We start from the raw sequence: 25,114 nt of genomic DNA, 5'->3' as shown, positions 1-25,114 counted from the left end.
CACATTTTCAAAAAAAATTCAAAAGCCTATTTTTTCAGGGACCAATTCTGGTCTGAACTGGCTTTGAGGGGTATATATATTAGAAAACCCCCATAACTCACCCTATTTTAAAAACTGCACCCCTGAATGTATTCAAAGCAGCATTCAGAAAGTTTCTTAACCCTTTAGGCGTTTCACAGGAATTGAAGCCAAGTAGTGGTGAAATTTACACATTTCATTTTTTTTTTGCCATGTTAAATACTTTTGTGTCAGAAAATACAAAAGTATAGAAGGTATGATACCTTTATTGGCTAACCATAAAAGTTGTATATGCAAGCTTTCAGAGCACAGAGGCCCCTTCTTCAGGCAAGTTAACAAATGAATGACAGAAAAAAGCACAACATTTGAATGTTAATTAAACTAGCCTGAAGAAGGAGCCTGTGTGCTCTGAAAGCTTCCATATAGAACTTTTATGGTTAGCCAATAAAGGTATCATACCTTCTATACTTTTGTCTTTTTTGACACAAAAGTATTTAACATTGCATATTGTCTCTGGCTAACAGAGGGTACTACACTATTTTTTGCCGAAATTTATTTGTAATAAAAAAAATTGTGTAACACAGAAGGTTTTTTACCAGAGAAACGCAACTAAAGTTTTTAGAAATATCCCACATGTGGCCCTTGTGTGCAAATGGACTGAAATACCTGCCTCAGAAGCAAAGGTGCACCTAGAGAATTTTGCAGCCTCGTTTTTTTTAGAATAAACTTATGCAACATGTCCAGTTTGAAGAGGTCTTGACAGTGGAATCCCCCCAAAAGTGACCACATTTTCCCCATTTTGGAAACTACAGCCCTCAAGGAATTTTTCTAGAGGTATAGTGAGCATTTTGACCCCAAAGGTTTTTTCCAGAATTTTTTTCCACAAAAATATTGACATTTTCAGTTTCACAAAGGATAAAGGAGAAAAAGCACCCCAACATTTGTAAGACAATTTCTCCTGATTACAGCAATACCCCATAAGTAGCCATAAATGGTTTTTCATTAGAAATTTCAGGACTGATCCTTTTTTTGGTTTTTCAGTTTTATTTGTCAAACCCCACCTTTCCAAGAGCCATAACTTTTTTATTTTTCCGTCAATAGAGTGGTGTGAGGGCTTATTTTTTGTGGGAGGAGTTGTAGTTTGTAGTTGTATGGCCTCCGGTTGCCATGACAACCAACGGCAATACCCGCGATCGATCCCCGGGAAAGTTTGTTGCTGCAACAAACTTTCCCTGCGATGCCATGATCACAAGATCACATGATAGGGACCTGAACCAATCAGGTCCCGATCATGCCTCCGGGACCAGAGGCAGGTGTCAACAGCACAATCCAGGTGTCAGCACCACTCTGAGACACCCGATCGTTCTGTTAACACTCACCGTGAATTCACATCGGCTCTGCACAGATCCCAGCAAGCGCCCACAAGAATTTACAGTTAACGGTCGGGAACCACTTAACCCCTTCCCGACCACCCCACGTAGATTAACGGGCTGCAGAGCTGGTCCTTGTGCCTGGAGCCTGTTAATCTATGTGTGCTCCTAACAGAGCACACAGGCGCCCCCCGCAGCCCGGCATCTCCCAGTGCAGGCTGCTACTAGCAGCCTTAGTACTGGGGGAAAACATCGGGTCAATGTTCCGGACCGATTAACCCCTTAAATGCGACAGTCAATAGCGACAGCCGCATTTAAGTTGTTATAGCAACATCGGCACCCCGCTACGCGATTGCGGGGGGCGATTGTTGCGGGGGGGTGATTGCTATGGCAACCGGAAGCCTAACAAAGGCTTCCGGTCTGCCATCTATTGAAGGCGATTACGTCCTGCCAGAGGCAGGAACTAATATGCCTCCTGTCAGTGTGAAACTGACAGGTATAATACCCTGCAATACATAAGAATTGCAGGGTATTATAACAACGATCCAACAATTGGATCTTCAAGTCCCTAGTGGGACTAAAAAAAAAAAAAAGTAAAAAAAAGTTACAAAATGTCAAAGTAATAAAATTTAAAAATCGCCTTTTTTCCCTTATAAAGTCCTTTATTATTAGAAAAAAATTAATTAACTATGCATAATTGGTATCGCCGCGTCCGTAACGGCCTGAAACATAAAACTATAATGTCATTTATCCCGCACGGTAACCGCCATAAAAAAAATAATAAAAAAACAATACCGGAATTGCTATTTTTAGTCACTTCAGCTCCCAAATAATTGCATAAATAGGGATCAAAAAGTCGCATGTACCCAAAAATTGTAACGATAAAAACAACAGTTTGTTCCGCAAAAATCAAGCCCTCAAACAGCTTTCCTGATATAATAATAAAAAAGTTGTGGCTCTTAGAATATGGAGACACAAAAACAAAATATTTTTTTTAAAACCGTGATTTTATTGTGCAAACACCATAAAACCTAAAAAACCTATATACATATGGTGTCGCCGTAATCGCATCGATCCACAGAATAAATTAAATATGTCATTTATAGCCCACGGTGAACGCCGTAAAAAAAAAAGATTAAAAACAATAGAAGTTTTGATGGCCTAATTACACTAAATTCAGCAAAAAACCTATGGGATCAAAATGCTCACTATACCCTTAGACAAATTCTTTTTAGGGCTGTAGTTTCCCAAATGGGGTCACTTCTGGGGGGTGTCCACTGTTTTGGTCCCTCAGGGGCTTTGCAAATGTGACATGACACCCGAAAACCAATTGAATAAACTTGACTCTACAAAAGCCAAATAGCGCTTCTTCCCTTCTGAGCCCCGCTGTGTGTCCAAATAGCCGTTTATTACCATACATGGGGTATTGCCGTAATCAGGAGAAATTGCTTTACAAATCTTGTGGCACTTTTTCTTCTTTATTCCTTGTAAAAATGTATAATTTCTAAGTTTTATTGAAAAAAATTTAGATTTTAATTTTTACGGACTAATTCCACTAAACTCAGCAAAAACCCTGTGGCGTTAAAATGTTCACTATACCCCTTGATAAATTTCTTCAGGGTGTAGTTTGCCAAATGGTGTCTTTTTGGGGGTGTTTCCACTGTTTTGGCACTACAAGACCTCCTCAAACCTGACATGGTGCCTAAAATATATTCTAATAAAAAGGAGGCCCCAAAATCCTCTAGGTGCTCCTTTGATTCTGAGGTCTGTCCATTACCACACTAGGGCCACATGTGGGATATTTCTAAAAACCACAGTACCTGGGCAATAAATATTGAGTTGCGTTTCTCTGGTAAAACCTTTTGTGTTACAGAAAAAAATGGCTTAAATTGGATTTTCCGACAAAAAAAATAAATTTGTAAATTTCCCCTCTACTTTGCTTTAATTCCTGTGAAACACCTAAAGGGTTAAGAAACTTTCTAAATTCTGTATTAAATACTTTGAGGGGTGCAGTTTTTAAAATTGGGAGACTTATGGGGGTTTCTAATATATAAGGCACTCAAAGCCACTTCAGAACTGAACTGATACCTATAAAAATAGGTTTTGGAAATTTTCTTGAAAATGTGAGAAATTGCTGCTAAAGTTCTAAGCCTTGTATCGTCCTAGAAAAATAAAAGGACTAGGTGAACACTTTGTAATTACTTGGATTTCTGCATATATTAGTAGTAAAATGTGATCCGATTTTTGAACATCCTTTTCTTTTTCTAGGACGTTACAAGGCTTAGAACTTTAACAGAAATTTTTTCAGGGACAAGTTCTTTTGCGAAGTGGCTTTGAGAGACCCATACAATACAAACCCCTCAATTGATGCCATTTTAAAAAATGCACCCCTCAAAGTATTCAAAACAGCATTTAGAACGTTTTTTTTAGCCCTTTAGACATTTCACAAGAATTAAAGCAAAGTAGAGGTGACATTTACAAATTTATTTTTTTTTGCAGAAATTCATTTTCATTTTTAATAAATTTTTTTCGGTAACAGAGAAGGTTTTACCAAAGAAATGCAACTCAATATTTATTGCCCAGATTCTTCAGCTTTTAGAAATATCCCACACTTTTCCCCAGTGTGCTAATGGACTGAAGCACAGGCCTCACAAGAAAAGAAGCACATAGAGGGTTTTGGGGCCTTCTTTTTATTTTAGGCACCATGTCACGTTTGAAGGTCTCGTGAGGCCAAAACAAAGGAAACTGCACCCACAAGGATTTAATCTAGGGTTGTAGTGAGCATTTTGACCCCTCAGGTGTTTCATAGATTTTTTTAGAATTTGGACGTGAAAATAAAGAAATTTTTTTTTTCCAATAAGATGTCGTTTTAGCTAAAAAAAAAAAAAAAAATTCCACAAAGAATAAAGCAGAAAGAGACTGCAACATTTGTAAAGCAACTTCTCCAGCGTATGTAAATACCCCGAATGTGGTCATAAACTGCTGTTTGGGCACATGGCATTGCTTAGAAGGGAAGGCGCACAATTTGGCCTTTGGAGCGCATATTTTGCTGGATTGGTTTCATGGCACCATCTCGCATTTGCAAAGCTCCTAAGGTACCAGTACAGTGGAAATTTCCCAAAAGTGACTCCATTTGGGAAACTACAGCATTTTGACCCCACAGGTGTTTCATTGTCTTTATTAGAATTCGGCAGTGAAAATATATATATATTTTCTTTCAATAAAACCTGTGGGACCAAAAGAGTGAAAACTACCCAAAAGTGACTCCCTTTGGGAAACTACACCACTTGAGGAATTCATCTAGGGGTGTAGTGAACATTTTGAACCCTCAGGTGTTTCATAGATTTTATTAGAATTTAGACGTGAGAATACGTTTTTTAAAATTTTTCCAATAAGATGTCGTTTTAGCTAAAAAAAAAAAATCTATTTCCACAAGGTATAAATTAGAAAAAGCCCCCAACATTTGTAAAGCAACTTCTTCAGAGTACGGAAATACCTCATATGTTGTCATAAACTGCTGTTTGGGCACACGGCAGAGCTCAGAAGAGAAGGAGCTCCATTTGCATTTTGGAGCAATGATTTTGCTGGATTGGTTTCTTGGCACCATGTCGCTTTCGCAAAACCCCTGTGGGACCAAAACAGTGAAAACTGCCCAAAAGTGGTCATAAACTGCTGTTTGGGCACATGGCAGGGCTTAGAAGGGAAGGTGCGCCATTTGACTTTTGGAGCGTATATTTTGCTGGAATGGTTTCTCGGCACCATGTCACATTTGCAAAGCCCTTAAGGTACCAGTACAGTGGAAACTCCCCAAATGTGACTCCATTTGGGAAACTACACCACTTGAGGAATTTATCTAGGGGTGTAGTGAGCATTTTGACCCCACAGGTGTTTCATAGATTTTATTAGAATTGAACAGTTAAAATAAAAAAAGAACTCTAACATTTGTAAAGCAACTTCTCCAGAGTACGGAAATACCTCATATGTGGTCATAAACCACTGTTTGGTCACACGGCAGAGTTCAGAAGAGAAGGAGCGCCATTTGGCTTTTGGAGCACAGATTTTGCTAGATTGGCTTCTTGGCATCATGTCGCTTTTGCAAAAGCCCTGTGGGACTAAAACAGTGAAAACTACCCAAAAGTGACTTTCTTTGGGAAACTACACCCCTTGAGGAATTCATCTAGGGGTGTAGTGAGCATTTTGACTCCACGGGTGTTTCATACATTTTATTAGAATAGGGCAGTGGAAATAAAAAAAAAAATTTTTTTCCAATAAGACATAGTTTTATCTGAAAATTTTTCATTTTCTCAACAAATAAAAGGAAAAAAACATTTGTAAATCAATTTCTCCCGAGTACGGGAAAACCCCATATGTGGTCATAAACTGCTGTTTGGACACACAGTAGGGCTCAGAAGGGAAGGAGTGCCATTTGGCTTTTGGAGGGAGTGCAGATATTGCTGGATTGGTTTCTGGGCGCTATGTCGCATTTGAAAAGCCCCTGTGGGACCAAAACAGTGGAAACCCCCTAGATGTGACACTATGTTGGAAACTGCACCCTTCAAGGTATTCACCTAGGGGTGTTTGAGAATGATAATCCTGCATGTGTTTTCCAGATATTAGTGGAATGTTAAGAGTGAAAATATAATTTTTTCTGTAGCTATGCCAATATGTGGTTCGCAGCTTGTGCCACCATGAAAAGACAGCTTCCTAATTATTATGCTGTGTTTCCCGGTTTTAGAAACACCCTATATGTGGCCTTAGTCTTTTGCCTGGATGATCAACAGGGCTGAGGAGTGAAAGAGTACCATGCAAAATTGAGGCCTAATTTGGCATCTTACAAAGTATTGGTTCACAATTGCAGAGGCTTTGATGTGAAATAATAAAAAAAAAAAAACCTGAGAAGTGACCCCATTTTAGAAACTACACCACTCAATGCATTTATTAAGGGGTGTACTGAACATTTTAACCCACGGGTCTTTTCCATAAATGATTGCGCTGCTGATGGTGCAAAGTAAAAATTAAAATTTTTCCCTGGATATGCCATTTCAGTGGCAAATATGTCATGCCCAGCTTGTGCCACTGGAGACACACACCCCAATTTTTTTTTAAATGGTTCTCCTTGGTTTGACGATGCCATATATGTGGAAGTAAACGGCTGTTTGGGCACGCTGTAGGGTTCAGACGGGAGGGAGTGACTTTTGGATTTTGAAGAGCAGATTTTGCTTGGTAGTAGTTTTATTTAGAGTTTTACTGGTATTTCAGTTTATAATGTGGGGGCATATGTAAGCTGGGCAGAGTACATCAGGCGCATAGTCAGGTGGTATAATGATGGGGTAAAAAAAATAATAATCCCTAGATGTGTGTTACGCTGCACAGGCCAGTATTGCACTGATAAATGGTGTCCTTTCTTATCCCCTTATCACACTCCGCACCTTTGCAATTTGGGGAATTTTGCTAGGAAGTGTTGTCCTGGTATAATATGGGCACCCTCGCTTCCAGCAGATATGTTTGGACCCTCCCCTTCCTGGTTCCCTAATTGTAAGGCCTTGATAAATCGCCTCTTGAAACAGAAGAAATGTTCCCCTCGGGCCCGCACAACTGCATATTTTTCTTTCCTGACCTTAACTAATTTTATTTTTTCGTAGACATAGTGGTATTAGGCCTGTTTTTTTGCAGGACGATCTGTAGCTTATTGGTACCATTTTGGGGTACATGCGACTTTTTGATCACTTTTTAGCCTTTTTTTGGGAAGCTAGGTGACCAAAAAACAGCAATTCTGGCTTCGTTTTTTCGTCTTTGTTTTGTACAGCGTTCACCATGCATTAGAAAATTACATCTTAAATTTACTTCCGTACGTTTCTGGCGATACCAAATTTATAGCATTTTTTTATGTTTTACAACTTTTTCACAAAAAAATGTAAGTGTTATAAAAAGAATCAATTTTTTGTCGCCATGTTCTGCGAGCCATAACTTTTTTAATTTTTTGTTGATGGAGCTGTATGGGGGATTGTTTTTTGCGAGACGAGCTATAGTTTTTATACGTATCAGTTTTGGATACATGCAAGGGAAAAAGGGCGATTGTGTTTTATTTTATTTCTTAAAAATTTTATTTTATTTTTTTACAACTTTTTTTCCCCTTTTTTACACTTTTTTTTTTAGTCCCAGTAGGGGTTTTGAAGGTCCAACTGTTTGATTGCTGTTCTAATACATTGCACTGCCTATGATCACTGACAGCAAGCCCATTAGGCTCCACCTCCGGGCGGGGCCTAATCTGCTTCCGTAATCTGCAGGGCAGGAGGGCCATTGTTAGGCCTCCGGTTGCCATAGTATCAGTCGGTAGCCCTGTGATCGCATTGCAGGGCTGCCGATTTGCTACAGACCACTAAGATGCAGCGATTGCTTTCGATCGCTGCATCTAAGGGGTTAATGGCAGGGATCGGAGCTGGCTCTGGTCCCTACTGTTACAGCAGGGTTTCAGCTGTAACATACAGCTGACACCCACCGCTGATGACGCCGGCTGAGCTCCTGAGCCGGCCCCATCTTGCCATCAGCTACGGAAGCCTTTTAGGCCCCGCCTCTGGGCGGGTCCTAGGAGACTACCATAGCCGACAGACCAGGAGGCCAGTATTAGGCCTCTGGTTGCTATTGCAGCCATCAGCAGCCCAGCGATCACAAAGCCCCCTCAGATGCTGCGATCTCTATTGAGCACAGCATCTGAGCGGTTAATCAGCCTGATCGGAAACTAGCTCTAGACCCAGCGGTTACAGAAGGGTGTCAGCTGCAACATACAGCTGACACCCGGCGATGATAGTGCGGGCTCAGCTCCTGATCAAGTACTATCACCACAACGTAACCGTACTGTGCTTTGCGTGTATATATATATATATATATATATATATATATATATATATATATATATATATATATATATATAGTGGAAGTCGGGAAGGGGTTAAGTTACAATCATAGACAAACACAATCTAACTAAAGTATTAACACACAAACAGTTGTACTGTTCATCTTTTTTATTGAGCCTATAACATGCACAGTGCAGAGAAAAAAAAGTAAGTGAAACCGTGAATTTAATAACCTGTAGATCCCATTTTAGCAGAAATCACCTTCACCAAAAGTTTCCTGCAGCTGCAATTAAGATTTTAACAATGATGAGGAAGAATTTTTGACCATTCCTCCCTGCAAATGTGTTTCAGTTGGTCAATATTTCTGGGATGTCTTGTGTGAACAGCCCTCTTCAAGTCATGCCACATCATCTCGATAGTGTTCAGGTCAGGACTCTGACTTGGCCATTCTAAAACACAAATTTTTTTCAACCATTATTTAGTTAATTAACTTGTGTGCTTTGGGTCTTGTTGCATCACCCAATTTCTCTTCAGCTTGAGGTCATGGACTGCTGCCCTTACATTCTGCTGTAAAATGTTTTAATACACCTTTGGATTCATTATTCCCTCAATGATCGGAAGGCATCCAGGCCCTGAGGCAGCAAAGCAGCTCCAAACCATGATGCTCCCTCCGCCATGCTTCATAGTTGGGATGAGGTTTTTGTGTTGGTGTGCAGGGTTATTTTTCCTCCAAACATAGCATTGTGCATTTGTGCTAAAATGTTCCACTTGTCTCATCTATCCATATAACAGAAGTATTGTGTAACATCCAGGTGGTCTCAGGCATACTTGAGATGGGCCACAATGTTTTTTTGGGTCAGCAGTGGCTAACTTTGTGGTGTCCTTCCAAAAACAACACTCTTGTTCAGTGTTTTTCTCTAATAGTGGACACATGAACAGAGGTTTTTGCAGTTTGTAGTCTTCAATACAATAGTCTTTTTCTCCATTTGTAGACAATTTGTCTAACCGTGTATTGATGTATACTCAAATCTTTAGCGATGCTTTTGTAGCCTTTTCTAGCTTCATGCATCACTATAACACATCTTCTGAGGTCTTCTTGAGGCATGGTTCACACTAACCAATCTTTCTTGAGAAGAACAGATCTGTCAGTAACAAGGCTTTATGTGCCTTTATTTAATGGGCAAAGAACACTTCCAATATCATATTTTAACTAAAAGACCTTTTGCCTTTTAGCTCTTTGACAAGTCATTAACACAGAGGTTCTCTAACTTATCCTCCATGCACTATTGATCTTTACTCAATTTGCTCAATAAATATACATGAACAGTACAACTGTTTGTGTGTTATTAGTTTAGTTACATTGTGCTTGTCTATATTTGTGATTTGTAACAATCAGATGACATTTTATTAGTAATCAATTCAGAAATCCAGGTTATATAAAAGGGTTCATATAATTTTTCTTGCAGCTTTAAGACATGTAGGATATAGATTTAGATAGTGAATTGGATCCACACAATATCTCCAGGACAGCACGGCACCTGACAGAGCTCAGAAGGGAACATGTTATCATCTGAATCTCATCGAAGTAAGCTAATAAACAACGTTTATTAGATTTGTAACCCCTTAATGACCAAGCTATTTTTTAAGGTTTTCCATCATCTCATTCAAAGAGATATACGTTTTTTATTTTAGCATCGACATAGCTGTATAAGGTCTTGTTTTTTGCTGGACAAGTTGTATTTTGTATTAGCACCATTTTGGGGTACATAGAATTTATTGATTAACTTTTCCCAAAAAAATTTGGGGGATAGAAAAAAAACAGCAATTTCGCCACACTTTTTTTGCGTTTTAAATTTACACCATTTACCATGTGGTATAAATAACCCAATAACTTTATTCAGTGGGTTGTTACGATTGCAACAATACCAAATGTATATAGATTTTGTATGTTTTACTACTCTTACACAGTAAAAACACTTTTTTTTCCAAAATTATTTGTTTTTGTGTCTCCATATTTCAAGAGCCCTAACTTTTTTATGTTTCAGTCGATCTAGCTGTATGAGGCCTTTTTTTTTTTGCGGAACGACTTGTATTTTTCATTGGTTCCATTTCGGAGTAGATGCGACTTTTTATCAAATTTTTTTAAGGGCAGGATTTACAGAAAACAGCAATTTTTGCATTGTTTTTGATTTTATTTTTTACTGCAATCACCATGCGGGTTAAATAATGTAATAACTTTATAGTTGGGGTCGTTACGGACGCGGCAATACTAAATATGTGTAACTTTTTAACATTTTTTTAATAATAAAGAGTTTTGTAAGGGGAAAAGTGGGGTTTTTATTTTTTTCCACTTGTTTTTTATTATTAACTTTATTAATTTTTTCTTTTACTTGTTTATTAGTTCCACTAGAGGACGTCAATAAGCGATCGTCCGATCGATTTTATAATACACTGAAATACTTTTGTATTGCAGTGTATTACTGCCTGTCCGTGTAAAAATAGACAGTGATCTGCTAGGCCGTGCCTCTGGCATGGTCTAGCAGGCATAGCTGGTGGCAGAGCTGGGGCCTTTATTAGGCCCCCGGCTGCCATAGAAGAAACCGGCACTCTTCAATCACACACAGGATGCCGGTGGGGGGAGAGAGGGAGCCCCCTCCCTCTCTCCAAAACCACTCAGATGCGGCGCTCACTTTTGAGTGCGGCATCTGAGGGTTTAAACAGGTAGATCGATATTGATATCGATCTAACTCATTAGAGCAGGGAGATTTAAGGGCTCCCTGCTCTATTTATTTATTCTGATGCAGCGCCGTAAAAAGCCAATTGCATCAGAATAAAGCCGTTAGTGGCTGTCGTAAAAAATTAATGGACGGTCACTAATGGGTTAATCTACCGTACATTAAAAATTATATTATCATTTTCTTCTAGTAGGTCTCTTTGAGAGAGGAGGAATGTTAAAATTTGATATCTGCTTAGCATTGTGTAGTAACAACATAAACAAGCACACTTCCAAATCCTGGTGTATGCCAGTGTAAAATGCTTGTGTAGCAGACTTTCTATTCCCCAACACAGTACATGCCTATTGAGGAATATGGTACACATCCCTGAATAACAGAAATGCAGACCTGAAATATATTCTTATGAACAAGCCTCAATAGTAAATTTGTACAGGGTCTACCAAAGGAACTGAATTGCCTCTATGGGCCCACAGTAACAACAGGCTCCATTAAGCTCCACAGGAAATACTTGTCACAAGTAACCTATGAGACCTTATTAATGATATGAGTGCAATGACAACAGCAGTTTACGACAGCTCAAACACTTTTTCTGTATATCTAGTGTAATGACGGGGTAGGGAGACAGACAGGTGAGCCCTAATCTACCCGCCACTCAGTCCCTGCCTACTTGCAACGACCCGTCCTAGGCGACGGGGTACAACTGGGCGACGGTCTCTACGCTCAGTAAGTGCACGACAGACAAACAGACAAGGGTACACAGAAGCTAGGGAAACGGGGCAGCTACCCACGGAGACACCGTGAGCAACGAGAGTAGTGAACGAGCCGAGTCAAACCAGGAGTGCACGAGGAGAGTGGTCAGTAAGCCAAGGTCAATAACAAGCAGAGGATCAGTAGTTCAAGTAGCAGCAGCAGAGCCAGGAAACAAGCAGAGCAGAATCACAGGCAAAGGAGGAACAGGAAAGGCAGGTATAAATAGACAGTGGGCGGGAGCTAGCACCGTCTGGCCAGGCTGTGATAGGCTCTCCCACTCCTAAGCCTGCCATCCTGAGTGGTGGAAGATGGAGTCAGTCTCACAGACATAGGAGCAGGTGCAGACTGATTACCCACGGGCGTCGACACAGAAACTGTGTCTGGCAGATCCTTTACAGTACCCCCCTTTTATGAGGGGCCACCGGACCCTTTCTAGGTGGACCTGATTTATTGGGGAAATGAAGGTGGAACCTCCTGAGCAATACCCCAGCGTGAACATCCCGGGCGGGTACCCAAGTCCTCTCCTCAGGCCCGTATCCTTTCCAATGGACCAGGTACTGGAGGGAGCCTTGGACCATCCTGCTGTCCACAATCTTGGCCACCTCGAACTCTACCCCCTCAGGGGTGAGTACAGGGACCGGAGGTTTCCTCGAGGGAGCCAAGGACAGGGAGCAGCGTTTAAGGAGGGAGGCATGAAACACGTTGTGTACTCGAAAAGACGGGGGCAACTCCAGTCGGAAGGAGACGGGGTTAAGGACTTCAATGATCTTGTACGGCCCTATAAACCGGGGAGCAAACTTCTTGGACGGCACTTTAAGGCGCACATTTTTAGAAGATAGCCACACCAGATCCCTGACCACAAACAAGGAGTTAGCAGAACGTCTTCTATTTGCCTGACTCTTTTGTATGCTCTGGGACGCCTCTAGGTTCAACCTGGGCCCAGACTGTGCACAGTTCCTGATGAACAACATCTACCTCGGGATTGTTGGAACTACCAGGTGAAACGGAGGAGAACCGTGGATTAAACCCAAAATTACAGAAAAAGGGGGAGACCCCTGACGAGTTACTGACCCGGTTATTAAGGGAAAATTCGGCGAGGGGAATGAATGAGACCCAATCATGTTGACAGTCAGAGATAAAACACCTTAAATATTGTTCTAGAGACTGATTAGTCCTCTCCGTTTGGCCATTAGTTTCAGGATGGAAAGCCGAGGAGAAGGACAGATCAATCTCCAACTTTTTACAGAAGGCTCTCCAAAACAATGAAATAAATTGTACCCCTCTGTTAGAAACTATATTGACAGGAACCCCATGGAGACGCAGTATGTGTTTGACAAACAAGGTAGCTAACGTCTTAGGCCTCATTCACACGGCAGGGTTTCCCGGCCGGGTGCCGGCCGTTCATAAATCGGCCGGCACCCGGCTGCATTGGGAATAATAGACCACTAATGGGGCTATTCACACGACCGACTTTTTGACGGCCGGGAAAACCGGCCGTCAAAAAATAGGACATGCTCTATCTTCGCCCGGGTACCCGGCCGCCCGGCTCCCATAGAAGTCTATGGGGCCGGGTAATACACGGCCATCACCGGGATCATCACTGCGCTGGCTCACTTCCCCTGCTTGAAAAGCACCCTGGCCCGGCGACACCTTCGATGGCGCCGCTAGCAGCTGCAGCTGCTGCGGCTGCTACTACTGTAGCGACGCCACTATAGCAGAGCGGGGAGGTATCTCCACGCTCTGCTATGTGCTAGCCGCACTTTAGCTCCTTGAAGGAGCGAAATCCCCGTGTTTTCGGGGATTCCGCTCCTGGACAGAGCGCTTGATGTCTCTGTCCATATCTGGGCAGTGACATCAGGGGAAACTCCTGAAGCGGAATCCCCGAACACATGGGGATTCCCCTTCAGGAGTTGCCGCTGATGTCACTGTCCGGATCTGCCCGGCCCGGCACGGATGCAAAACTTAATGCAAACCGGCCGGGCAAAATGGCCGATTTTACCGGCCAACACTCGGGCTCGGGAACGACCCGGTCGTGTGAATCCCGCCTTAGCATTGGGTAGTTTCTTGAGGGGCACAAAGTGGCACATCTTACTGACGCGGTCTACTACAACCCACACCACCGACTTGCCTTGAGATGGACGCAAATCGGTGATAAAATCCATGGAGATATGGGTCCAAGGTCTCTGGGGAATGGGCAAAGAACATAGCAAACCCGCTGGTCGGGACCTGGGAGTCTTGGACCTAGCACAAACCTCACAAGCAGCGACGTAGGCCTTAACGTCTTTTAAGCAATCCAGGCCACCAGTAGTTTCTGGCAATGAGGTGCTTGGTACCCAGGATGCCTGGATAGCCAGATAGTGCCGAGTCATGATTTTCCCTAAGTACCCTTAGCCGGAATTGCAGGGGAACAAACAGCTTGTTCTCAGGAAGGTTCCCAGGAGCTGAACCTTGATCAGCCGCAATTTCAGAGACTAAATCAGAATCAATAGAGGAAATGATTATACCAGGAGGCAAAACACAAGCAGGATCTTCCTCCGAAGGAGGGCTGGCCATGAAGCTACGCTATTTTTAGACCCAGCCCTATAGGTGACCAAAAAGTTGAATCTGGTAAAAAATAACGCCCATCGAGCTTGTCTCGGGTTTAGCCTCCGGGCAGATTCTAAGAAAACCAGATTCTTGTGGTCGGTAAGGACCGTTACCTGGTGCCTAGCCCCCTCTAGGAAGTGGCTCCACTCTTCAAATGCCCATTTAATGGCTAAGAGTTCGCGGTTGCCAATATCATAGTTACTTTCAGTGGGCGAAAACTTCCTGGAGAAGTAGGCACAGGGACGGAGATGGGTGAGGGACCTGGTACCCTGGGACAAGACAGCCCCCACTCCCACCTCGGAGGCGTCAACCTCCACGATGAATGGCTCCATTTGGTTGGGCTGAACCAGCACTGGGGCCGAGATAAAGCACTTCTTAAGGACCTCAAAAGCCTGGACAGCCTCAGGAGGCCAGTGGAGGAGATCAGCACCTTTGCGAGTAAGATCCGTAAGAGGCTTAGCGATGACCGAGAAGTTAGCAATAAATCTCCTGTAATAATTAGCGAACCCCAGGAAGCACTGTAACGCCTTCAGGGAGGCAGGTTGGACCCATTCCGCCACAGCCTGGACCTTGGCGGGGTCCATGCGGAATTCATGAGGAGTGAGGATTTGACCCAAAAATGGTATCTCCTGCACCCCCAACACACATTTTTCGGTCTTAGCAAACAGTTTGTTTTCCCGAAGGGCCTGGAGCACCTTCCTGACATGCTCAATGTGGGAGGACCAGTCCTTGGAAAACACAACTATGTCATCAAGGTACACTACAAGAAATACCCCCAGGTGGTCTCTTAAAATCTCATTTATGAAATTCTGGAAGACCGCGGGAGCATTACACAACACAAAGGGCATGACGAGGTATTCGAAATGACCTTCGGGCGTGTTAAACGCAGTCTTTCACTCATCCCCCTCTTTGATGCGGATAAGGTTATAAGCCCCCCGTAGATCAAACTTAGAGAACCATTGGGCCCCCTGAACCTGATTAAAGAGATCAGGAATCAAAGGAAGGGGGTACTGGTTCCTTACAGTGACCTTATTCAAGTTCCGGTAGTCAATGCACGGCCTAAGACCACCATCCTTCTTCCCTACGAAGAAGAAGCCAGCACCTACCGGAGAAGTAGAGGGGCGAATGTAACCCTTGGCCAGGCATTCTTGGATATACTCTCTCATGGCTTCACGTTCGGGACAAGAGAGATTAAATATCCTACCCTTAGGGAGCTTAGCTCCTTGTACCAAATCGATTGCGCAATCATATTCTCTATGAGGAGGTAACACTTCGGAGGCCTCTTTAGAGAAAACTTCAGCGAAGTCCTGAACAAACTCAGGTAGAGTGTTCACCACCTCAGGGAGAGAAATAGAATTAACAGAAAAACATGACGTCATGCATTCATTACCCCATTTGGTAATTATCCCCCACGTGGGATTGTGCAACTGCAACAAGGGAAGGCCTAAAACCAAATCGGACGATAATCCCTGCATCACCAGTACAGAGCACTGCTCCAAATGCATGGAGCCAGCAAGGAGTTAAAAAACAGGGGTATGCTGTGTAAAATAACCATTAGCAAGAGGAGTGGAGTCGATACCCACTACCGGGACAGGTTTAGGCAAATCAATCAATGGCATAGCTAGAGACATAGCAAAAAATTCCACAGACATAATATTAGCAGAAGACCCTGAATCCACGAAGGCACTGCCGGTAGCAGACCTACCACCAAAAGAGACCTGAAAGGGAAGCAAGATTTTATTAGGTTTCATCTTTACGGGAAATACCTGTGCGCCCAAGTGACCTCCCCGATGATCACTTAGGCGCGGAAGTTTTCCGGCTGCTTATTCTTACGCCTAGGACAGTTGTTCACTTGATGCTTGTCATCCCCACAGTAGAAGCAGAGATCATTCTTCCTGCGGAACTCTCTACATTGTTGGGGGGACACGGAGGCCCCGAGTTGCATAGGTACATCCGAGTCTTCCGTGGAAGAACGAAGCAACGGAACCTTGGGAGGCATCATGGGGGAGTCAGAGGAGAAGTTACAAAAACGTTCAAGTCGTCGTTCCCTGAGACGTCGGTCAAGTCGTACCGCTAAAGCCATAACCTGATCTAGGGAGTCAGAAGAGGGATAGCTAACTAGCAGGTCTTTCAGGGCGTTCGACAGACCCAATCTAAACTGGCACCTCAAGGCAGGGTCATTCCACCAAGAAGCTACACACCACTTCCTAAAGTTAGAACAATACTCCTCAACAGATCTCTTACCCTGACGTAAGGTCACCAGCTGACTCTCGGCAAAGGCAGTCTTGTAAGTCCCGTCATAAATTAGCCCGAGAGCAGAAAAGAATAGATCAACGGAGGAAAGTTCAGGGGCGTCAGGAGCCAAGGAGAAGGCCCATTCTTGGGGCCCGTCCTGGAGCCGGGACATAATTATACCCACCCGCTGGCTCTCAGAACCTGAGGAGTGGGGCTTTAAGCGAAAATAGAGCCTATAACTCTCCCGAAAGGAGAAAAAAAGTCTTCCGGTCCCCTGAGAACCGGTCAGGCAACTTGAAGTGGGGTTCAAGAGGTGAGGTGGGGGCACTACCAGGGTAGCATCATGCAGGTTGTCCCTCTGAGCCAGTGCTTGGACCTGTAGGGAGAGGCCCTGCATTTGCTGAGCCAGGGTCTCAAGGGGGTCCATAGTTGTGTCAGGGACCAGGGTAGACTAGGTATATGGACCTGTGATTATGTAATGACGGGGTAGGGAGACAGACAGGTGAGACCTAATCTACCCGCCACTCAGTCCCTGCCTACTTGCAACGACCCGTCCTAGGCGACGGGGTACAACTGGGTGACGGTCCCTACGCTCAGTAAGTGCACGACAGACAAACAGACAAGTGTACACAGAAGCTAGGGAAACGGGGCAGCTGCCCACGGAGATACCGTGAGCAATGAGAGTAGTGAACGAGCCGAGTCAAACCAGGAGTGCACGAGGTACAAAACGCAGAGCAGGAGAGTGGTCAGTAAGCCAAGGTCAATAACAAGCAGAGGATCAGTAGTTCAAGTAGCAGCAGCAGAGCCAGGAAACAAGCAGAGCAGAATCACAGGCAAAGGAGGAACAGGAAAGGCAGGTATAAATAGACAGTGGGTGGGAGCTAGCTCCGTCTGGCCAGGCTGTGATAGGCTCTCCCACTCCTAATCCTGCCATCCTGAGTGGTGGAAGATGGAGTCAGTCTCACAGACATAGGAGCAGGTGCAGACTGATTACCCACGGGCGTCGACACAGAAGCTGTGTCTGGCAGATCCTTTACATCTAGACAATGATTCCTCAAAATCATTTGTGCTGTTGGTCGAAGGTACCCCAGTCAACATCTAGCTGAGTCCGCATGTGAATAATAGAATGCCAACGTCCAGCTTTAAATGAACACAAATGGAAATCCACCACTTACAACTCAGTCACCTCAATGTTAATGTAGCCGCATAACATCAATAAACATCCTACATTCTTTTTTTTCTCTCTAAAAAAAAGTTTATTTTTGTCTATAAACAGATAAACATTATGTGAGCCTGGCTTACATCACTAGATTCATTTTTGTCTGTGGTTCAGTGGTTATAGACTTGATTGCCACATTATTATAAATATATTTAGCTCATCCAGCTAGAAAAATATGTATTTACTAGTGTATGATCAGTGTAGCCATTGTTGACATTCAGTGGAGCCTTTTCATGGAAATGTACAAATTGTCCTAGAAATGAAGATTATTATAAGATTGTGACACATGCAGTAATCCTTGTGCTCTCTTCTAGTACAGTACTATGTCCTCTAGGATGTCATTTAGGGAGTACTACATCAAATTGGTAGAGCAAACTGGGCTTACAAATAGAGATTTCTGGAGCAATTCGACCAAAAAAATAACTATTTAAGCTCTGTTCACATTGCATTTTTCTTTTGTTACGTTGAAGTGCCAGTGTTTTTGATGACAATAACTGCTATTCTTGCTATCAAAAATACTGGAACCCCGAAAAGAAAACTGATGGAGCCCATTGTAAGTTGATGTGTTTCAACAGGATTCATTTGAAGATAGTTCCGACATATAGTACTGGTTCTGGTTCTGTTAAGAATGGAAGCCATGACAGTAGTGCTAACAGAGTGTTAGTGATCATTTCAAAGTGTAAACGCATACAATTAATGGATTCGAAAATAATCTTGTCTGCTATAAAAATATATTTTGTAAATGACCAGCCTAACCCTAATTCTATAATAGAGAGTCAAATCTTACTACATAAACCTAGCCTATTGTATATACAAAAAAGTCCAAATAGGTTTTGTAAATCACCTTGCAAAGTAGTGACTACAAGACAGATATTTCTCTTATAAAGATACTTTAGACCCCATAGCATTTTATACTAAACCTAATATTGAGCACATTGAAGCATCAGATCATAGAGGTGAAGCTTTCTTCCTGTGATGGGGCTGGCATGTGTATTTAGGTGGCATCAATACTCCATGTTTTTATGTTTCCACTTGATTTGCAAATGGAGGCAATGACTAAATCTTTAACTATCAACTTAGCTAGTCAGCTATTGCTTGTGCTTTTGGGGTACCCATAAAACCCATACTGAGCTATTATAGGGTATGGAATTAGCCATCTAATAATGTTTGGATACTTGAAATTCTGACTGACTGTTACCAAAGTTGCAATGTTGTATTAAAAAAATTTTTTTTTTAGTACAATTTAAATATTCTTCTGAACTAAATGTATTGGTAGTCATGCTTAGTCTTTTAGGGGCCAAGTGACTTAGTACCAGGCTGCATCAGACTGGTTCCTAAAAGTTCAATAGTAACAAGTCAGGTCAAATAATTCCACCCAGAGATAGAATTGAGCTGGCCTCACATCTCATCATGGGTATACCTGTCTTGCTGAGTAAAGTCACCATATCTTTTGTGATGGAATTACCTTTGACAGTTTGAAGACAATCTATCATAAACATTGATTAAAGCAGTATTAGGCTTCGTTCACATCTGCGTCAGGACTCCGTTCCGACGTTCCGTCTGAGATTTCCGTTGGAACGGAGCCCTGACTGACACAAACTGAAACCAAAGGAGTCAGCATGGCAAGGCGACTGGCACCATCATAGAAGTTCAGCAATTTGCAATGTTTATGATCATAGCCTCAGACTGGCATGGACATGGCTATTGGATCAAGAGGAAGCAAGTTACAGTACATCCCCATCCAACAGCTGCAGTAATGTTGCAGCCATGATGTCTACCTGACAAAAGACGAGTTTACATATTGAATATTAAAATCTATGTCTGCATTTGTATAGGTTTCCGTATATAGAATAGTAGGCCAGATAATGAGTGGTTCTTCAGTTAGCAAAGCTTAAAAAGAGAGCAACAGCTGAAAAGGCAGATTTTGCCATGTCCACCTTGTTGATCTGTCATCTGCACCATTTACCAATGAGGCCCCACTGAAGGTCAGAGAACAGCAGCAGCAGTACTACATGCAGCAATGCCATTGAGTTGCCCCAAAATGATAAGTATTCCCAGAATATGAAACTCTCTTTAGTAACTATTATTGTGCAATAAGGGCTAGCCTCTTTAAATGATTTGAACATAAATCTCATTCTATGTAAAGAAGTGTTACAGCAAATTGTGATAAATATTAGAAGAAAAAGATATAAAAATAATAAGCGCTAAAGGTTTAGTCCATTATTTCCATTTGATACCAGCTTTTTTTTCTTCCTGCCTTTTACACAGTTCATTGGCAAACGTATAAAGATGAGAAACCGCCTTTTTCCAGATGTGCCTTAAGAAACCAATATTTATGGAAGACCTTGACATGTTAATCTGTAAATGAGCTTTCATCACATAAATGAGACATTACATGGGTTGTTCTTCAGGGTTTTTTTTTTTACTAAACACATATTATGAAAAAATAATAAATATTAGTGATAAAATTAACTCTAACATATCTCTTGTACATTACAAATAAAAACACTCAAATAGACAGTGATGAACCCTGTGAAGCACGTGTGAAGCCATGGTGCAGAGCCTTGGATCTGTGAAGTTCTGCTTTAGGTGCAGGATGATCATCCGTTATTTGGCTTATACAAGCACATGCGCAAACACACTTTAGACTTCTGGGACACATGAAATTATGGTAGTGCAGGTTTCACAATTATTTCCATGTGAATGTTCGTTGAATTCACTAAGGGGCTTCTAAGCCCCAACTTAATGTTGTAATGACCAATGCTTTAGAGTTCCCCTGCTTATTTTGCCTGTTGTGTAAAAAGCCAAGTCAGTTTTATATTACTTTAAAAAAAAAAAAAAAGGAGAGCGTTAAAAAAAATACACAAAAAACTAGTCTTTAACTGTAAAGGAGCCAGTGGATGCCTTGCTTATAAAGCTAATGCCTTGTATTTCCAAGAAACTTGTCTTTGTGGAAGTAGGGACAGAATGAAGAAGCACAGCTAAAATGATGCACTTTATTGGCATTCTTTTTTACTCTTCTTTATCTGGAAAATAAAAAGAAATAAAAGGAGAGTCACTTGTGAGTCCTTTCCGCTTTGATCTTCCATCTGAAAGAAAGCTACTGATAAAAGAAACCATCAGGGATATCAAAAAGCAGCAATGAGTTTGGCACTTTAGATTACCATGTGTAATACTGTTTATGTGGATGATGATGATATTTGTCCACAATGACACTAGCTACTTGCTCAGGGGTGGGACAAGCTCCCTTGGTGCCCCAAAGCAGAAGTATCATAATACCCTTTCCCCATCATCGGTTCTTTTTGTTTAGCATGATAGCTGTCGAATAGCCTATGAGCTATGTCAAGCTATGAGCCTTGACTCACCCAGTAGGACACAATCTGTGTGTGTAATGTATTTATATGTATGTGCAGATGTGTCTGTGTCTCAAATTGCCAATTGCCTGACCCCAAATCACCCCAGCCCTTGCCTTGCTGCACATGATTGGGAAAGATGTATAAAAAGGGAGAATATGCCTAAAGCAGCCAATGAGGTTACGTCACTTCTCCATATCATACAGGAAATGTCAGAATAGGTCTGATTGGTTATCACATGCAATATGACTCGATTTATTTGCCCTATTTTTTATTTATCACTTCTAATATATTATTTCACAGAATATCTGATTTGGTGTATCGGACTATCAATCTAGTTAAAAACTAGTTATTTATGTGTGTGCTGTCTTTGTTTTATGAATACTCGGATCTCAGTAGGTAGGTTACCTCACAAAAAGCTCAGCCCATTCTCCTTTCATCTCCATAAATTAAATGTCCACACTTGAACAATATTTTATTTATTGAATCTAAACAGGTAAAAAATTTGGTGCTGATTAATTTCTTAATATAATTTTATAGCAGTCAAAGCTCTATTTTTTTTTTTTATACTATGGTCCAATACCTTTCATAGATGTAGAGCTTAATTAACCCTTTCATGACCAAGGGTCATTGATACCCCTGTGTTCAGGTCAAATCTTCATTTCTGATATGCACTTCTTTAACTGGTTGCCGACACAGGACGAGTATGCTCGTCCTGAGCGGCGAGCACTTCTTGCAATAGGACGAGCATACTCGTCCTGTGTGACAGCCGTCCCTGCGCGCGTCTGTGCGTGCGATCGAGAGCGGGGCAACGGCTGTAATACACAGCCACGGCCCCGCTCTGACAGCGGAGAGAAGAGAAACATCTTCTCTCCGCTGTTAACCCTTTGAACGCCGCGATGACAGCTGATCGCGGCGTTCAAGGAGAGGGGACTGCACATTGATCGCGTCACAGAAAATAACTGTGACGCGATCAAAGCCCACAACTCGTATGGCCAGACAGCCCAGGGTCCAGTGAAGGACCCCAGGGCTGTCTGAACATATTTCCTGTTGTTAGGGCATACTGAGGTATGCCCTAACAACTGCCTGTGTACGATCAGTAACAGGCTAATGTACTGGCATATAGATCTATGCCAGTACATTGCAGTTACAAAATAAAAATCAAAATGATAAATCCCTTTATGGGATTAAAAAAAAAAGTTAAATGAATGTAAAAAAAAATAATGGTAAATAAATAAATAAAAAGTAAATAAAATACACAAAAACACACATTTTTTATAATAAATAAACTTTTTAAAATATAAGTCCCAAAACATGAAATAATATAGACATATTTGGTATAGCCACGACCGTAACAACCTGTACAACAAATGTATAACATTATTTATGATGATCGGTGTATGGTGTAAAAAAATAAATATTAAAACTGCTGCGCAACTGCTTTTTTTCTGCATTTTAATCTAATTAAAAATGTATAGAAATTAAATGATAATGTATTTGTACCCAAAAAATGGTACCTACATAAAGTACAACTCGTCCCGCAAAAAACTAAGTCTCATACAACTACGTCGTACAAAAAATAAAAGCGTTATGAGCGTCGGGATGCAAAGAGGGAATTTAAAAAAAAATTGCTCTGTCCTCAAGGCTAAAATTGGCCGTGTCCTTAAGGGGTTAAATGATAATATCTTTGCAACCGCTATGAATACCCTAACTATTTTTACTTTGTTTGTTTACAAGACTTATGAGACTTTAATTTCCTAGATTAATTAGACAAAAAAGTCTCACAGGACACAAGAGTGTAAGGGTGGGATGCAAAGAGTCTCAACCACCCACAATATTTCAGAGATACGGACTCTAAACCATGATATATAAACTTGAGAAAAAGAGTACAAAGATATCTAATGTTAAGAAAATACAAAATCTTTATTGATCAAACACATGGGAATCTAAAACACGTTATTAACTGGATCAAAAAATGAATATACATTAAGTAGAAATTGAGTATAGGCAATATATGGCACAAATGAGAGTTAGGTATAGACAATATATGGCATAAAAAGTCACTCATCTATTCTAACACATGTTAGTAATATACTCATATAGGTCGGCATATGTCAGAGCAGAAAAAAAGTGAAAAGTTGAAAGTGACGATTATCATCTAGTAAACAAAGACGTCACATTAACTGTGTGTAGGACCTGACAAGGCCATTGCCATATGCTTACCCATAATCAGTAGTGAAGTAGTATGACCCAATGGATAAAGTGATGCCCCGACGCGCGTTTCGCGTACAGCTTCTTCAGGGGGTACACTACTGATATTCCTATTTTACATTATGTCCGCAGTACAGAGTAATGGCTTTACATGACTTATAAGTGAACAATTGATTATTTTAAATACAGATCCAATATTTTATGAGTCAGGGAAAGAAAATGATTGATTGGAGACTACGTTCCTTCCTTTGTATCAGTGTTGTGGGCACAAGAACAATATATTCAGCTATCTAGTGAGAGGTCGATGCATACAACAACCCACATGTCTACATCCTGGTTTCTTCTTTCTATATTGCTTGCGAGTTTGACTTGTGGTTAGGAGGGAGAAATTACATTGTTTGCACTCAAAACTGAATTGTGAGGTTTGTCTAGAAGTGTGCTTCAGAGGAGACTGATTCATATTATGCATCTGTGTCTTTTGTCTTATCCTATGCCGTAAAGTGGTGGCTAAATATCATTGACAAAAAAGTTGTAAGAAGAGATTATTGTTTTCTCATAAAATTGTAGAATTGATATATAGGTTCACTTGTCCATCAAAAAATAGGTATGTACATTTACAATAATGCTTACAGAATTACAAAAATCAAACCATGTATAGAACGACCTTGAGAATTAAAACTTTTAAATGAAAAATATTGATCAAAGCATAGTATATATTATCATTGCTATATATTCATGTACGCTCTCATACAGCAGCCCAAGTCTGGATCCAATTACATGCTCAAAACTGGAGCAATGGGGTAAAGTGCTAGTCTAAAACGCTCCCCAAAACTTTTGATAGACATCTTTAGAGTGTTCTGAAGGAAATAAGCAGGCATACACATTGTGGATATATTAGTTTGCAGATTTCTATTATTTCCCATTAAGTGCCATATGCTCACTTAGTCCCGCTCCAGCACCTTTTCTGGAGAGTAGAGACTGCCAAAACAATCAGGGAAGAGGGCACCATGTTTAAAACAGCTACTGTATGCACTTTCCTCTGTGCCGAATATTACAGTGTATTCCCTAGCTAGGCTCTTTTCTCGTGTATAGGTTGTATTGTAGGGTTGCACGATGCATCGAAATATCAATACTATTTACATGCTGTGCACCCACAAACAGTTCAATAACGTTAATTCATGCATTTCGATACTAAGCTCTGCGGCCGCACAGCTTAGTATTGCAAGTGTAATACAGCCATTCCCCCGCTCCTGACAAGTGTGCGCGCGGTCAGCATAATGTAATCGCAATACTGCACAAAGTATCAGTATGGAAGTCCAAATTCTGATATCATGACAACCCTAGAGTATTGACTACAGTGCGACCTGGCTTGGCGACTACTTTCCTGACTACCGCAACTTTACTACATAACCGACTCTGATACATAACTGTGACTGAGTCTTGGATCATCTGACTAATCTCCTGAATACTGAAAACTGTGCTGCATACCTGGCTTTTACATTATTGACCCCTGGCATCCTGACTTTCTCACCCCTGGTATCGCATCTGTCTCTGCTTGACACTTGTTGCCAACTTCTGGATTGCCGTCATAGACTTTTTTTTTTACTCTTGCCTGTTTTTCGCAGTATCTGCACCAAAATTAGCACGATATTCCGCAGCAAACCCGACCCGTGTAACATACCCAAATTGTATAGATGCATGCAACATATCCTAGCTTTTTTAAAGGACACTGTATAGGAGTTGTAAAATAAAAAATAAAAAACAAGGTTTTCCCATCACTCTG

At 41.5% G+C, this 25,114-nt stretch overlaps 1 protein-coding gene across 6 annotated transcripts in view; it reads right to left on the bottom strand.

The window, feature by feature from the left end:
- The window catches only part of PDE1C (phosphodiesterase 1C), an 851,320-nt gene that overhangs the window by 9,971 nt on the left and 816,235 nt on the right, over positions 1 to 25,114 (bottom strand). For 4 of the 6 annotated variants that reach the window (XM_075826955.1, XM_075826954.1, XM_075826956.1 and 1 more), the window contains one exon: positions 18,096 to 20,793. The exons of the other annotated variants lie outside the window; for them this stretch is intronic. Coding sequence is in view for 3 of the 4 variants with exons in the window: in XM_075826954.1 (XP_075683069.1) it covers positions 20,780 to 20,793 (14 nt within the window). In the remaining variant the exon portion in view is untranslated. Of the gene's footprint in view, positions 1 to 18,095; positions 20,794 to 25,114 lie in introns of those variants that run through there. 6 annotated transcript variants of the gene reach the window in all.

The sequence above is a fragment of the Rhinoderma darwinii genome, chromosome 5, assembly GCF_050947455.1.
Source record: "Rhinoderma darwinii isolate aRhiDar2 chromosome 5, aRhiDar2.hap1, whole genome shotgun sequence".
In the NCBI taxonomy this organism is placed as follows: Eukaryota; Metazoa; Chordata; class Amphibia; order Anura; family Rhinodermatidae; genus Rhinoderma; species Rhinoderma darwinii.
The sequence above is the reverse complement of the archived record's forward strand: the minus strand, read 5'-3'. Positions and strand labels throughout refer to the sequence as shown.